Source organism: Ictidomys tridecemlineatus, chromosome 10, assembly GCF_052094955.1.
Source record: "Ictidomys tridecemlineatus isolate mIctTri1 chromosome 10, mIctTri1.hap1, whole genome shotgun sequence".
In the NCBI taxonomy this organism is placed as follows: domain Eukaryota; kingdom Metazoa; phylum Chordata; class Mammalia; order Rodentia; family Sciuridae; genus Ictidomys; species Ictidomys tridecemlineatus.
The window spans coordinates 3325209-3342266 of record NC_135486.1 but is presented as its reverse complement, the minus strand read 5'-3'; the positions used below and the strand labels follow the sequence as shown (position 1 = coordinate 3342266).

The window sequence follows — 17058 nt, the reverse complement described above, 5'->3', positions numbered from 1 at the left end:
CCCGCACCTGTTGCCATGACTCCTCCTCCGTCGCCGGGTCGCTCGCTGGAGAGGGTGGGTTGTCGCAGAGCCCCCGCCCCTTTGCCTGCGCTGGGCGCAGGCCCTGGGAGGTTCGCCGGGCGGGCAGAGCCTCGGAAGGGCGTCCTGGGCAGAGACGTCCGCGAGGCTCCGTGGCAGGGAACGTGAGGAGCTTTCCTCCGCCGCCAGCCGGGGACCAGGACACGGCGGCGCTCCCGCCCCACTGCCCGCGATCGCCCAGCGGCCGAGATGGCAGCCGCCGGCGCCCGCGGCCTGCGGGCCAGCTACCACCGGCTCCTGGATAAGGTGGAGCTGATGCTGCCGGAGAAGCTGCGGCCGCTGTACAACCACCCGGCAGGTACGGCCCGGCCGCCGCGGCCCTCCCCGGCCCTCGGAGCCCGCTGACACGCCGCGTCCGCGGCCCGCGACCTTGGCGCGCCGGCGCCGGGCACCTCTCCCGCACCGGGCTCCTCCCCGGCGGCCGCCGCTCGCGGGGGCGAGCGCCGCGCAGGTGGCCTGCGCGGGGCCCGGGGAGGCCGTGCTCCGCCACCTGCTGCGGCCGGCTGGGCGAGCCCCCGGGCCGGCGTCGGGCCAGCCTCGGCCGCCCCGAGCATCCCCGGGACCGATCTGAGTGCAGTCGGCGCCGCCGCTTGCTAGGGTGACCTTGGGCAGAACCCCAGGTCTCAGTGCCTGGGATGTGGCGGGTGCGAGAATCAAAGGTGCGTGCTCGATGGTTGGTCAGTGCTCCCTAGAGGTCCGCTCTCTGGTCCCACCGGAAAACAGTGTCCTTGTGATGATGATGATGATGGTGATAATTCAGTAAGAAACTGGCAGCTCTCAATTCCTTCAGCTATTTATTCAAGACCTACAATTCGGTTATTTCCCATATAAGGGGAATCAGTGATACTTGGCTGGGGACTAAAATCAGATATATTCTGAGGTCTTTTTCAGGCATAAAATTTAGCAAAGGAAAGCTTGTTTTAAATTGAGAGATGTAAGTACTACTGAAAATGTGGGTTTTTTTCCCACTTTTAGTTCTACCCATATTCGACTATGAAGCAGCCCTCTGGAATCCTATATGGTTGCTAAATATGATTTCCATTTTGATAATGTGTTGAAATATTCCTCTGAATTATACTTTAGTTTAATCCAAAATATTATTTACTATAATACTGAACCCATTATAGAATTAATCTTTAAGGAGAGGTGGTTATTGATTAGGAAGTGTATTTCGTTTATTTGTCTTTTGGTTGTTTTTGCACTTAGACTTTTAGAATTGTGCTTGTGTTTTTTGGCAAAGACTTTTGGGGGGTTAGGCATAATTTTGAAATGATATGGGCATTGCAGAGTCAACAATTTTGATAGGGTAGAGGAGGAACAATTTTAAACTACTAAAAATAATACAGAATTAGAAAGTTGTCTTTATTTTTTCTTGATGATGTAGTCTTCCGTTGATTTTTTTCCAAGGTCTTGGCTTTTAGTCACATGTAATTATTGCTTAGAATTACTTATCTTTCAGAATAGATTGTTTTACCTGAACATTTCTTGAATTGGTTCAGTTATTTTAATCCATTTCAGGGTATTGGAAGGAACAAAGGCTAGAAAGTGAGACTAAGTTGAGTCTTGCCCATGTGATCTTAATCTGAAATTTCTCAACCTTTATTTTCTACTCTATAAAATGGGGATAATAATTATCACCATTTAAGTATTTTTGAGAAATGATGTAATGTCTGCAAAACATGTGTTTGCCCTTCAACTCTCAACAAAAGTTGGTTCTCATCTGAGCTTTTGAACAAGATGCAGAGTAAAGATATCTATTTCTGAAGTTATTTATGATTAAAAAATTGAGGAAAACCAAAGTAGAAATAGAGAAGCACAAAAATATGACTGCTGACTATTAATCTTAGATAAAATCTGAGGAAACATTGGTTCTTTTTCTAAGAGTTATACAGAGTAAATATTCAAAGGTTTTAACATACTATTTTGTGTAGTATTTATTGTTATTGAATCACCCTTTAAGCATTAGACTAAATTCCCATACAAGAAATTTTTTTAATGTTATGGAAGGCTAAATATTAATTGCTGGAAATAACACATTGCTGATTCTAAATTTTTGAGATCTTTAAAAAATTTTTTGTGGTATAGGGGATTGAACCCAGGGCCTTGTACTTACAAGGCAAACACTCTTTCAACTGAGCTATATCCCCAGCTCTTTGAGATTTCTTTTTATCACTAACATGGATATCTAGACAAGCAACAAGAATATGTTTTTGTGTACTGGAATGTTACATGATCCAGTATCTTTAGGCCTTCATGTCTTTGCCTCTGTGTTTCTAGCACATCATGATCTGCCTCTATTAAAAAGAATAGAATTCTGACAAAAGGTGCGACCTAGTCAGGTTCCTCAACTTGGGGATGTCTCTCCCTCCCCACCACTGCCTGACTGTATGTTAAAGTATGTGGCTCCAAACTAATCACCTGTATGGCTATCCTCCGGACCTGCATGGCTATACCTGTATGCTTCAGAGAATACTTGAAAGTCAGTTGCCCAGTGTTTATTAAAAGCGTAGTTGGTGCTATCTATGGTAAGTGACGAGGAGTAGATAAAGGCAGTAGGGCAGAGTGCCATGACTGATTCTTGGTGGGTGTAAGAACAGGGACCAGATATGCACATGTGGACACTAGCTATCTATTGCTATGGAACCTGACTAGGTTGCACCTTTAGTCAGAATTATTTTTTTTTAATAGATGTAGATCATGATGTGCCAGGAACATGGAGGCAAATGCATGAAAGGCCTCAAAATTCTAGGATCATGTAACATTCCAGCCTTCCTACCTCAGGAGTTTGTCAGCAAGGCCATCACCAGATAAGGCCCCTAGATCTTGCACCCCTGTAATTGTGAGCCAAAATAAACTCTTTTCTTGAATATTTCATCATAGTAATTAAAATGGATTACCTACCACTAGGGGAAAAGACATTATTAGTTAAACAGATGTCATTGCTTTGCTTGTTATGTGCAAGTTACAAAATAGAGTGGATTGAGCTGATGAAACAGTAGCCCAGTCATGTTGTTAGCATTAGATAAGAACTAGATTTTGCAAAATAAAAATGAATAGTTTTTGGCAGTCAGTATCTGTGTCAAAGTCTAAGCTTTACAGATTCTAAGGACATGTGCCTGTAGTTGGTCACATGATAGTGAACAGGTGGACTTGCACAGGACTAAGGAACTAAGGGGTGTTGCAAAGGAAGGGGAGAGGAAGAAATAGGGAAGGTTAAACAATGGATACCAGTTACATTGGATAGGAGGAAGGAGTTTGGTGTACCATTGCACAGCAGGGTGGACTATAGGTAACAGATGGGTACTGGATGACGTCATGCAAGAAAAGATCTTGAATATTTTCACCATAAGTTACAAATGTTTCAGGAGGTAGATATATTTGCCCAGATTTAAACATTACACAATGTACACATGGGGGAAAACATCACATCTGCATTAATGTGTAATTTTTGTGTTTCTTATTTGAACTAATAATATGAAATAAAAAGGTAGCAAGTGATAGAGGAATGGTATGAAAGGTATGAAAAGAGGTAGTGGGAAGGTAATGATTTATATGGCCTCCAAGATTTTGTTTTTAAGTATGTTTTAGTTGTAGATGTACACAATATCTTCATTTATTTATATTTTATGTGGTGCTGAGGATTGAAACCAGTGTCTCACATGTACAAGGCAGGCGCTCTACCACTGAGCCACAACCCCAGGCCCCTCCAAGGTTTTAATAAGAAATTTTTTTCACATGGAACATAGTGAATGCCTCAGTTCAGTGTCTAGAGGTGTCTGGATGTGTATGTGTCAAAATCACCTGTTCTTTCCAAGGAGGAAGCTTTCCTTGAGGAAGGAATCACATATACACATGACCTACTTTCTCAAAGTCATATAATATCTTACTAAGTAATTCTTTTCAGAAGAACAAATTAGGAAGTAAAATTTGGTTTGTCAAAGTGTGTGCATGAAAACTAGATTTGTTAATTTGTTTGAAAATTTTTGTCTGTTATTATTTGGTTCTGCTATTCATCCGGAGAATTTCTTAAATTCTTTTATGAAAACTTAAACTTTAAAAAACATCAATTTAATTTTAAGACAGTAAGACACAAGAGAAAAAAACCATAATAATAGTCTCTGTATTGTTTATTATTCTTAAATGGCTCATAGTTTTATATATACATATAGAGGGGGGAGAGGGAGAAGATATGCTTCTATGATGTTTCTAAATTGTCAGTTTGAGGCCTTTTCAATTTCCAAAAATAGAGGGGTTTTGTTTGTTTGTTTGTTTGTTTTTGGTACTGGAGGTTGTACCCAGGGGCACTTTACCACTGAGGTATATCCCAGCCTTTTTTATTTTTTATTTTGAGAACAAGTTCTTGCTAAGTTACTGAGGCTGTCCTTAAACTTTCCATCCTCCTGTCTCAGCCTCCCTAGCCACTAGGGTTAAAGGTGTACACCACCATACCCGGTTCCAAAAAGTAGAGTTTTAAGAAACAAGGTGAAATATATTGTTAATTTTTTATCTAAGTGAATGAACATTAATGGTTTGGGGTTGTAGCTCAGGGGTTGAGCACTTGCCTCACATGTGTGAAGCAGTCATCACCACATTAAATAAATAAATAGATTATAATATTGGGACTATCCACAACTAAAAAATATATACATTTTAAGAAAGAATGTACATTTATATCTGATAGGGACACATTTCCTTTCATCTTGGGCTTTAAGATGACGTCATATGAGGTGATTTTTGTTTCACTCAGTTTATTGTTAGCAATTCAAATTTTCCACCTAATCAAGTTATTGCATTTATCTTAATAGATATTAACAGTTAATTTTTACTTTTACTTATCCTGATAATAAGGTGATATAAGCACTTCAAATACCATAATTATCTCATTTATTTTTATGTTCTTCTATGAGAATAGCTATGACATGGTACAGAGTCCAAACCCTTTTTTTTCCCAAGGTCTATAATAATATTTGTAACATTGTTGCTATTTGAGTAACATTCATTTGTAAATGCTTTGTTTTGTCAAAACTTTCTGTTTAGGCCTGTTGAAGTAAGTTGGGATGTGTTCTCACTGTGTGTCCAGTGACAGACTGATTGTTGCATGCAGATTGCTTGTTTCTGGAAAACAGCTTCTGTATCTGAATTTATTTGACTTTATTATTTACTTTTAAGGCAGAAAATAATTCATTAAGGTAAAAATAAGTTTTCTCTGAAATTTTCAGAGAAATTATGTAAGCACACTTATGTAAGCACATTTTTTTTAAGAATTAAAAAAACACTATTTGTGTGTATATATAGGTATCCACCTCTGATTACTTGTTACTTGTAAGTAGTCTCTGGTGTCTCAGAAAAAATAGTAACTTAGAATGTGTTATATATTTGCTACCAATGTTTTTCTGTTAGAACTTTGCACTTGTTAAACTAAGTTAGGGTTTGTTTTCATTGTTTAAAAATGCCCCTGTTGGTCCAGAGTTCTAGCCACCATCATTTCATGTTTGAAGTTTTTTTTTGTTCTTGTTTGGTTTGGTAGAGGGCTGGTACATAGTTAATATTTTAAAGTAGCTTGGAGCATTGAGTAAATTAGTTACCAGGCAAACCTACTGAAAAGCTTGGCTGTTGGTTAACCCTATAGAATCAACCATTAAACTTGTAAAGAAACCAGAATCTGGGGCAGGGGATGTGACTCAAGCAGTAGCGCGCTCGCCTGGCATGCGTGCGGCCTGGGTTTGATCCTCAGCACCACATACAAATAAAGATGTTGTGTCCGCCGAAAACTAAAAAAATAAATATTAAAAAAAATTCTCTCTCTCTAAGCTATAGCTATATAGGTATATTTATTTTAAAAAAAAAGAAAGAAAGAAAAAGAAGAATCCAGAATCTGGAGACATTATCCAGGAAACAGTTTGGGGTGACAGAAGAAGAAACATTAGTTTAATTATAGGAAGAGCAGCGCCTGCAGGGAAATCCAGAGTAGCCATGAGCACACTCAGCCAGAGGCGGCAGCAGTGTGCTGACTTACCTGAGCCCGAGCCAAGCTCCCCGCATGAACAGGAAATAAACTTGGTATTTGCACTGTACATGATCCAGAAGTTCTGTGTGCATCAGAGAGAAATGACTCAGCTGTCATGACAGCAATTCCAGAAGCATGGCCTAGATGGAGACTTGAAGGAGTTCAATTATAGGATCAGCACATTATGGCTAGGAGAAGAGTGCCCTGTGGTCTGAGAGAGCAGACCTAGCCTTGAGTACCAGGTGGTGTGAAGGCAATCTGGGTCACACCTGAAGATGAACTATCTTGGATCCACCTCCATCCTGAACATGGTTAATCCAATGCAATTCTGTTGACAAATACATGACTGTTTGTCTACGAAGATTAGACGGCAGTCCTTGTTTTTAAGGAAGTTATTGTCGGTTAAGTAACAGATGGCATAATGATTTGATGAGTATAGAAAAAAACAGAAAAATGTACAGGCTACTTTAGTAGTTGAGAGAAGGAGCATTTCACCGGAGGAGGTCTTCTGTGAGAGAAAGCTCAGACAGTGTTTGAAAGATGGAGTTAGGTGAAAACAGGGCCGAATATTGGGAGGGGACAGTGTAGGCTGAAGTACAATCTCAAACAGTGTGAAACTAAAAGCCTGGAGGCTGCCCACACCTGTAATCCCAGTGACTCCAGAAGCTGAGAGGAGGAGGCTGAGGCAGGAGAATCAGAAGTTCAAAGCCAGCCTCAGCGATTTAGTGAAACCCTGACTCAAAATTAAGAGGAAAAAAAAAAAGCAAAAAGGACTGGGGATACAGCTCAGTTTTAAAGCGCCCTGGGTTAAATCTCTAGTACCAAAAAAATGAAACTAGTTGAGTGTTGGCCTAACTTATTAGTCTCTGGAAGCCAGAGTTTCTTAACCTTGCACCATAGACAGTTTGACCTGGATGAGCCTTTGCTGTGGCGGTGTCCCCTGCGTTGTAGGATGTGTAGCAGTATTCCAGGCCTCTAACCCCTGGACGACTGCAGCAGCAGCACCTCCCCCGCCTCGGTGGTGGAATCTATTCAGGAGGGCAGAATGTCCTCTGGGAACAAAATCACCCTGCCCAGACGCTCTGACCTGGTATGAAATCCAGTTAGATTAGAATTAGAAATGTACATTCTGGAAGCTGGTGCCTTTGTATGTTCTTTTAAATTCCTTTTTCATTGGTAAAAGTTTCTTTTGAAATTCCAGTCTAATAACTAAAAAGGAAAGGAATTTTTTTCCATATTTTGTTGAAGATAGAAAGTGATGTGACCAGAGTTCTAGATATGGTGGTGACAGAACCTAGGGAACTGGAGAGAGGATAAGTACAGTAAACCTGAAGTTGGAGATAGATTTTTCCCCCCACTCATTTGTAAGATCATCCAGCTTTAGAACTCCTTGATATTTCCAACTCTGTCTCCAGATTCATCCCACAACTTAAGATATGGAAAATCTGAAGGTGGGCAGGATAACATGAAAATGATCACATTCCAGATATCTCTGAGAAAACAATGTTTAGGATTCTAGTTGTTTGTGCCCATAGGGAAGACAGTCTGTGCTATGATCTTCTAGTGTTCAAAAAATCATTCTAAACATAGTATACAATTCCTTTGCAGAATAAGAGAAGAAAAGGAAATTTAGATTTCAGTAGAAGGACTTTAGAATTAAATTAGAAAATAAGCAACTTAAAAATGTATGCCAGCCTTTACATATCTATAATCACCCCTCGGTAGACACAGAGGATTACTTCCAAGACTTCATTACACATCAAAATCCAAGAATGCTCAAATCCCTTAGATAAAATAGCAGGATATTTGCATATAACCTATACAGTCCTCCTGTGTATTTTTTCAATCATCCCTAGATTACTTACAGTGACCTACACAATTTAACTAGTAGTTATACTGTGCTGTTTTAGGCAACTAAAACAAAAATAAAAAGTCTCAAGTATTCAATACAGGTGCAGTTTTTTGTTTTTAATTTTCAGTCTGCTGTTTGTGAATTCATGGGTGTGGAGCTCACAGAGAAGTGTGTTTTAAAAGTTGTTTGTAAGGACTGGAAACTTAGCTTAGAGGTAGAGCATCCGTTTGTATGGATTCCATCCTTGTTGGGGGACAGGGGGTTACTTGTATATGTATACATGCATACACCTGTGTATTTGTATAATATATACATGTATATACTAGAGTAATAAACTCCAGTTAATATAACCTACTTTCAACTCTGCTGGCTAACTTTCCTAATTATTTAACATTAATATTCATACAAATGTGAAAGTGAGGCCAAAAGTTTTGAGAAGCCATAAATTTGATAGGTAAGTAGATACACAACTGACAGGTAAGGTACACTATAAACCTATTATATTAAAATAGCATTGAGGGGTGGGGTTGTGGCTCAGTGATAGAGCCCTCATCTAGTATGCACAAGGCACCAGGTTCGATCCTCAGCACCACATAAATGTAAAATAAAGATATTGTGTTCACCTAAAGCTTAAGAACAAATATTTTTTAAAAATCACATTGAGTTAATGAATTTAACTGTAAGATGTTAATTCATTTGAGAGTAAAAAATAGCAAGAACCATATTAAATTTGGAAGAACAGACAAAATGTGTAACATGCTAATATTTATTGCTAGAGGCTAGTTATAGTTCAGACTGTTGAAACAGCCCCTTTGGAAATGGAAAGCTCCAAATTGTTCTAGGTCCCAAACTCCCTCAGGCTGAGAATGGAAACTAAAAGACTATTCCAGCTGGAAGGCTGGAAAACTCCCTTCTTCTCTGGCCCAAAGAGCCTTGCTCCATCTACATATATATACATCTCCTGACTGTTTTTTTTCTATTGTCACTCCTTCCCTAGGACCAAGGGAGAAACGATCCGGCTGCTTCCCAGTTTAATCAAATTCTTCAATTTGATTAAACTGGGAAGCAGTTAATAACATTAAGTTCATTTTTCCTTTTTCCATAGTTGGCTTATTTCTAGTTGTGGGCAGGCAGATAGCCAGGATCCAGGCAGGTTCCCCAGTTTGGCTGCTGGGAATACTACCTGGGATGTGTTTCTAGAACTTCTCAATAAATAAATTTTGCAAAGAAAGCAGACTGCCCAGTTTTACATTTGTCAAATGTTTCTGCTTAATGTTAAAATTAACATTGATTCAGTCAAAATGCACCCAAAACAGGTGTTGTCACTGGGCTCATTTTCATTTGGGTCCTTGCTGTTGCCAAGATGTGAACTAGTTTGGCTTTGATGAAACACTTGCGAATTTAGTTTCACTGAAATGTGTTTATCTGGCTCCCAGACATGATTTTACTTCAATAGCCTTTCTGTGCTTAGGTTATTAAGAGCCACCACTATCTTTTATTTACTAACATCTCCCCAGTGCCTGGCACTCTAAGTCACACAGTGAATACTGTGGGTGAATGAACGAAGGGTGGCCCTGTCTGCAACAAAGTAGACCCAGAACTAAACCCAGCTCTTTACCCAGCTCGGTGCTTTTTTACTTCATTATCTTTTATTGTTTGCTTTGTTTCCAAATAATGGGTTTAAATCAGTTTTATCTAAGTGTGATCTCAGCATGTGTGAACAGAACATCATGTTATGAATGAGAGTCAGTACTAATTTTGGGGAAAGAACAAATGCATCCTCACCTGCTAGTGCTTTTGAGAAGTGTTAATTGGGAGTAGATTAAAAAGTAAAAGGTGTTCTACTTGGATGATGGCACCATTTTAGATGTGATTTTTGTGACACATAAAGGCAAATTTTTTTTGCAAAGTAGAGTATTAAGGCAGCAGTAATAACTTGTGAATATAACAAGATATTATTAAACTGTTTATAAATCACTGTTCTCTTACATAAAATTCCTTAATTTGTACAAAGACATAAATGTCTTCTGTTGATCCAGTGTGTAAGAGCATACACAACATTTTCACAGCCCTGGTATTCAGTGGACTTGCTATGTTTAGTTGTGTTTTAAGTTCCCCTGGACAAAGTCTCTTTCTGTCCTCTCACTGTGTCCCCTGAAGGTGAGCAGCAGTGTGTGATGTGGAGGAGTTACGTAAAGAGCAGTAGTTAAGAGTTGCACAACAGGGGCCAGTTGCAGTCTGCTGATGAAGTGACCTGAGTTTCCTTCTAGCTCTGAAACATCATGCTCATCAAATACTAAGTTATCTTAGAAACCAGAATATTTTCAATACTTCAGGCATTTATTTAACATTTTGCACAAAGCAGGTGGGTACATGGTGACTAAAAAAAACATGGACCCTGCTATTGATGAGTTTACAGGTGGTCTCTGGTCTCTCCTCTTTCTCATGAGGACTTTAAAGCTAGGTTCACTGGGCCGGGGATATAGTGGTAGAGTGCTGACCTAGCATGTGCGAGGCCCTAAGTTCAGTCCCCAGCACTGTGAAGAAGAAAAATTAGGTTCATGGATGGTGGAATATGTAGTTTTGTTTTTGTTTTTGTCTTGCACTAGGGATCAAACCCTGGGGCTCTCGACCCAATGAGCTACATCCCCGACTCTTGATTTTTTATTTTGCAGGTCTTGCTCAGTTGCTGAGGCTGGTCTCAAACTTGAGAGGCTGGCCTCAGTCTCCCCAGCAGCTGGGATTGCAGGCGTGCACTGCCACACCCAGTGAATATATAGAAATTTTGCAAAAACTCTTATTATGATATATATGGAAGGATGTCATTTATGGTTATAAATATTTGATAAAATCAGTGAATACACAGGTATCTACTGAATCTCATATTATAAAACTTTATTATAAATTTCATTTTCCCAACTGGAAGATTATCAATGATTAACATTAAGTTCCATGTTCAAGGCAAAGCTTTGGAATTAGTTTCCAAACTGTCTCCATTATAACTTAGCCTGTTGTTAGTGAATCACAAAAGTATAAGTAATTGACAAAGATCAAACGAGTTTCATGACAGATTTATACTGTGACACTGTGGTAATTTTCTAAATGTTAAATACAGAGTAATACAGAAAGCATAGTAAAAATTATTATATTGGTAAATCTTTGGGTTTTTGAAATTTGGTAATGGTTGTTAAAAGACATGTATGTGTAAAATGTTTGGTTCATTCCTGAATTTTTCTTCTTTATTCAGGCCCTAGAACAGTTTTCTTCTGGGCTCCAATTATGAAATGGGTAAGTCTTGAGTTTTTGCAGCATCTACTGAAAAAAATTTTCCTCATTATGATTTTATTAATTTGAGGTAAATTTTATGAAAATACACTTTATTATTGGTATACCTCTAACTGATTTTTTGGAAAATATTTTGGAAAATATTCTTGGGTGTACTACACAGAGGATGCCACCTACTTACATCTTTCTGAAGTTCTTAGATAACAGACCTTTTGGGAAACATATTTCCTATCAGAATATACAAGCCAGGAGTGATGATGCTTACCTGTAATCCCAGGAACTGGGAGGCTGAGGCAGGAGGAGCGGAAGTTCCAGACCAGGCTCAGTGATTTAGTAAGACTCTGTCTCAAAATAAAAAATAGAAAGGGCTGAGGATTGTGCTCAGTGATACAATGTCTGTGGGTTCATTCTCCAGTGCCAAAAAGTAAAAAATATAATTGTGGGCCCCTAGGAACATGCAGATTCCTCCTAAAGTCTTAGGACAGGCTAAGGATATAGCATTTGAGAGGGCCTGGGTTCCATCTCCAGCTCAGCAAGAAAGACAGAAGGATCACTTGAGCCCAGGAGTTTGAGGCCAGCCTGGGTAACATAATGAGAACCTATCTCATCAAAAAGAGTAAAAAAAATTATGACAAGGAAATCATTAACCTGGGTAGAACCCCCAAACTAACTTTTCTTATTAACACAGTAGATTGGTGGTACTGAAAGCTTAGTCCTTGTCCCTGATGCTGATCCAATAACAAGGACAGAGTTTTGAGAAAAAGGAAACAGAAGTTTTATTGATTTGCTGGAAAATGAGAAAATGCAACAGACACACATGTCAGGCTATAATTCTAACTGCCAGGGGAAACAGAGGGCTTTAAAAAGGGAATACAAGGATACAGCGCTGTATTCCAACTAACTAATGTCCTTGAGAGAGCTCTTGTTCCAGTTTGTAGGTTTGGAGTTTTATTTTGTTTTGCTTGGTACTGGGGTTTGAACCCAGGGCCTCTCTACCACTAAGCTACATACCTAGGTCTTGCTAAATTGCCCAGGCTGGCTTTGAACTTGCTGTCCTCCTGCCTCAGCTCCCAAGTCACTGGGATTACAGGCCTTTCAGCATGCTAGGCAAGCCCTCTACCACTGAGCTATATCCCCCACCCTAGCATATGTTTTTTAATAAGTAAGAAAATACTAAAAGAAACAATTTTACTCTAAGCCATCTCATAAGTATTTATCCAAACCTAGTGAAGATAACTTGATGCCAGGAAAAAAGTGTGGGCTTCAGGCATTTGAAGAACATGTTTTAATTGATGAGAGTAGGGGAGCTAGCTTGAGTCTGCCAGATGTCACATGTCTGTGCTGGGTTGCTGAACACAGCTCTTGTTCAATCTTCATCCAAAAACACTGTTTTCCAAGTAAGGCTTCTGGGGTTCAAAGAACAAGGTGACCACAGATGCTAATTTTAGTAAGTGACAGAGTCAGGATTGAATATCCAGGTCTGTTTGACTCCAAAGCCTTTGCTCTGAGCACTTACTTCCATCATCTTTAAACAGAAACTGAGTCTGGTGCTTTCTGAGTGTGTCAGGGAATATCTCACATAATCCTGAAGTGAGCACTTTCTGAACCTGTGGTTCTATTACGTGAGTGAAGTTCAGAATGAAGTTGACAAGGAGCATGGGAAAGATGCAGAGAAGAGCACTCCTTTATGCAGGCACATAATTTCAATTCTATCATCATGTCAATCTCACAAGGGTAGGCAGTAATACTCTCATTTTACTTGTGAGGAATTTAAGATAGGTTAATGTAACCAGATCAGAGTCATATAGCTAGTAAGAAGTGGAGATTAGATTCACAATGAGATTTTGTAAAATAATTTCTATGAGATTAGAATGATATAGAAGTGGACGGGGATTTTTTTTTTAAATATGGGAAGACAGGCATGGTAACCATGTCAACCACTTGTAGTACCAGCCAGGTTGGAGGCTGAGGCAAGAGGATCACTTGAGCCCAGCCCGAGCAGCATAATGAGACCCTGTCTCAAAAAAGAGAGAGAGAGAGAAAGAGAAAGAAACCATGGGAAAGGAAAATCAAGACCTTTGTGGGACACAACAATTACTAATACCCCAGGAAAATAAAATGTGTTTTGGGAACATAAAAAGTCATAAACTGCTGGCTCTTTCCAAAAGAGAATGCCAGAATACCACTCAGAGTTTTCATGGACATACCCAGTGAGCCACCACGTGTTAGTCAGTCAGTATCACTGTGCCCAGAACACGGGACAGGAACCACCTCGGAGAGGAAGACTTCATTTTGGCTCATGGTTTCAGAGGCCTCAGTCCATACACACCAATGCCATTGCTGTAGACCTGAGGTGAGGTGGAACATCATAGCAAAAGGGTACCACGGAGGAGGGCTCTCAGCCATGGCACTGGGAAGCAGAGAGAGAAAGGAAGGGGCCTCAGGGAGCAGGCCCCAGTGACCACTGCCTTCTCCAGCCGTGCCCGCCTTCCTGCAGTTAGCACCCAGTCAGGCCATTCAAACTGGGATGGACTGGTTGCGCTACAGCTTTCAATCCAGTCCCTTCATCTCTGAATATTTCTGGAGTAGCACTGGAGTTTGGGGGTAGAGGAGGACCTCGTATCCAAACCATAGCATACAGTGTAATGCATGGATCCTGCAGAATAATTGAAATCGGTCCCTTTGTTCCCCTGATGGGCAGTTTTCCACCCTGCAGAAGAGGTAGAACAAATAAGGAATAGAGAAAATACACATTGGGACCTGGAAGGAGGGTGTAGGAGGGATAAGTTTTAAAGTAGAGTCATTGCTTTCTTGAACTACTAGATTCATTAACTCAAAACAATTGGGCTTGTTTTAAGTTTTTTTTTTTAAGAGAGAATTTTTTAATATTTATTTTTCAGTTTTCGGTGGACACAACATCTTTATTTTATTTTTATGTGGTACTGAGGATCAAACCCAGTGCCCTGCGCATGCCAAACGAGTGCATTACCACCTGAGCCACATCCTCAGCTCTTGTTTTAAATTTATATATGGACTCATAAGTATTTCTGTGTTCTATTAAGGAGCAGAACCTTTTGCTGATTTCTATTTTTCATACAAAAGCATCCTTTAGAAATTCAGTAAAAACCTGAAATAGTTTCTTAAAAAAACATTCTCTAATAACATACTTAGAATTTGCTTAAAATACTTTAAGAAAAATGAGAAAAAGAAGGAGGGGAGGAGATAAAAATCTCAATAATTTTTAACTCTGGGTCTGAATTTTTCATTAATAAAAATTGTTTTATTTTGTATTCTAATCTCTGCAAGAAAGTAGCTAACTAATCTTCTAGTGAGGACTTGTTAACTTCTCTGAGTGACACTGATGGTGGAACAGAGTAGGATAATTTACAAAGTCAGTATTCAAAACCTAATGGAAGAAATGACCATATATACTTTGATATTGAATGACCTAGCAAAAAAATTAAAATCATAACAGCTTTTCTGATACTTCCACATTTAAAAAAGAATAACGGGGCTGGGGTTGTAGCTCAGAGGTAGAGTGCTCACTAGCATGTGTGAGGCCCTGGGCTTGATCCTCAGCACCACATAAAAATAAAACAAAGGTATTGTGTCCACCTTCAAACAAAAATAAATATTTTTTTAAAAACAGAATAACATTGACAGAAAATTGAAAAACATTATGCCACGCTTATTATGCCTTTTTTCTTTCTACGTGTATGTGCATTTTCAGGGGTTGGTGTGTGCTGGATTGGCTGATATGGCTAGACCTGCAGAAAAACTCAGCACAGCTCAATCTGCTGTTTTGATGGCCACAGGTAATTAAATTAATATCTTTCATATTCCATGAACAACATAAGTTATTTTGTTTTTGTTTCACATCCGTTTATTTAACAATTTAGTTTTAAAAATATATACACACTCTTAATACTTGCAAAGGAATTTAACAGTGTTATCTATCTCTAGGAAGTCACTGCATTATGCATGGAGGGGACAGAGAAATGTAGCTAGACATAAGTATCAACATGGGTTTTTGTTTCTCACATTTTTATCACAAACGTATTTTTTTTATAATTAGGAAAAAAATTAGAGTTAATATTCTCTTGTGCTGTAAAGGTTCCCTGTAGCATAAGAACTCGGGATCGTGGGGAACACTGGTTCAGAGACCTTTTTGAAGATTAGATCAGTATTTCCTCCTTCCTCCTACATCATTGTTGCCATAGTCCTTTTGTATCTATTTACTCTAATGTGAAATATTCAGATAAGTCATTGCAGCAGGGGGTATGCTTTTTAAACAAATACTTTGTTTCAATAGGGTTTATTTGGTCAAGATACTCACTTGTAATTATACCAAAAAATTGGAGTCTGTTTGCTGTTAATTTCTTCGTGGGGGCAGCAGGAGCCTCTCAGCTCTTTCGCATTTGGAGGTAAGCCTACCGACTTTCGTATCTGCTTCAGAAGCTACCCAGATGGCAACATAATTTTTTTAGGATTCACATATAATGCTAGGACAGGAATGTGCCTGAAGCAGAAAAAGTATGGTTTACAAATAAATTAAAAGCAGTTACACAGTATGTTTCCTAGCTTTTAGACCTAACTGCATGGTCTACATGGATAGCCCTTTTATACAGCCCCTTTTATTATTAAGACAGCATCTAAAGTGTGAGGCTTATAAGTAATTTCCAATGTAAATCTCTGATCGTTCACATTCAGTAATATATATAAGGCAGGATTTAAATGTATGAAGTTTGGAAAATAACATTTAGGGCAAAGTCACTGGTTTCATTGGGAAATATTTCAAAAGCCCTGGAAGTTTTTTAAGCCATTTACTCACCAGTAAACATTGTTTGTCAGTGACTAATAATAATGATAATATGAACAAATGTTTGCAATCAGGATCTTTTGGAAGTCTGTGTAGCACAATAGGCTTATGGGATAAGTTTCTTCTTGAGCTTAAACTATTTTCTACTTGTTGTAAGCTGGGAAGGATAGTAAGTGAAATCCAGAGGGTTATGGAGGAGAGACTCTGGCTCAATTTTCTGAATAATTAAGAAAATTAATTAAGATAATTAAGAAAACAGTCCTTAGCTTCAGTAAACATAACCTGTTAACCTGTGTTTTAAAAAAAAAAAAATCACTTATAGTGATTAAACTAGAACCCATTCCCAATTGATTTTATTGTTAGGTGCTTATTGAGTGACAAATTCAAGTTGACCAGATTTTAATAAATTTTATGCATATGTTCACGTTTGTCATAGTCTTGTATAGCCCAAGAGTGAAATATTCATTGAAATAATACTTTTGCACAAGAAACTATATGTCATGTAAGATGTTGAAACTTCTTGGCAGTTGGGATCTTATTATCTGCGATACAGATCAAATGCAGATGAGCCCTTGGATCACTTCTGCCTGTTCTTATCTGGTTTCTGGGAAGACTGTTGGCAACTACACAGCCACCTGACCACTGGGAAAGAGAAATGGAATATGCTTCCTATTCTCTCCTTACTATAAATTTATCTATTATTACTGATGGTTATTTTTCTTTTTCTCTTCTTTATAGATATAACCAAGAACTAAAAGCTAAAGCAATCAAATAAAGAGTTCCTGATCACCCGACCTAGATGTGGACATAACCACTGGGACCTAGCTTATTATTTGGTTATTTTAAGGCATTGCTAGCTGTGCTGACATTTGGAAGGCACAACAGAAATCTTGCTGAAACTGGTAGCTAGTGCTTGATTCCATAGAAAATAAAGTAAATTTTAATAACAGTCTTCTCTTTACACATGACTTAGGGAACTTACCTGTGGATACTAGGAATACTTTTTCTACCATCTCT

The 17058-nt window shown here is 39.0% G+C and overlaps 1 protein-coding gene across 1 annotated transcript; it reads left to right on the top strand.

Annotated features, from left to right (window-relative positions):
• Positions 1–60: 60 nt before the first annotated feature.
• Positions 61–16990, top strand: Mpc2 (mitochondrial pyruvate carrier 2). The gene is made up of 5 exons (XM_078022266.1): positions 61–376; positions 11185–11225; positions 14953–15037; positions 15535–15646; positions 16780–16990. Exons 1-5 carry the CDS (start codon positions 268–270, stop codon positions 16814–16816), a joined length of 384 nt encoding a protein of 127 aa, XP_077878392.1. The 5' UTR covers positions 61–267; the 3' UTR covers positions 16817–16990.
• The last annotated feature ends 68 nt before the right edge of the window (positions 16991–17058 follow it).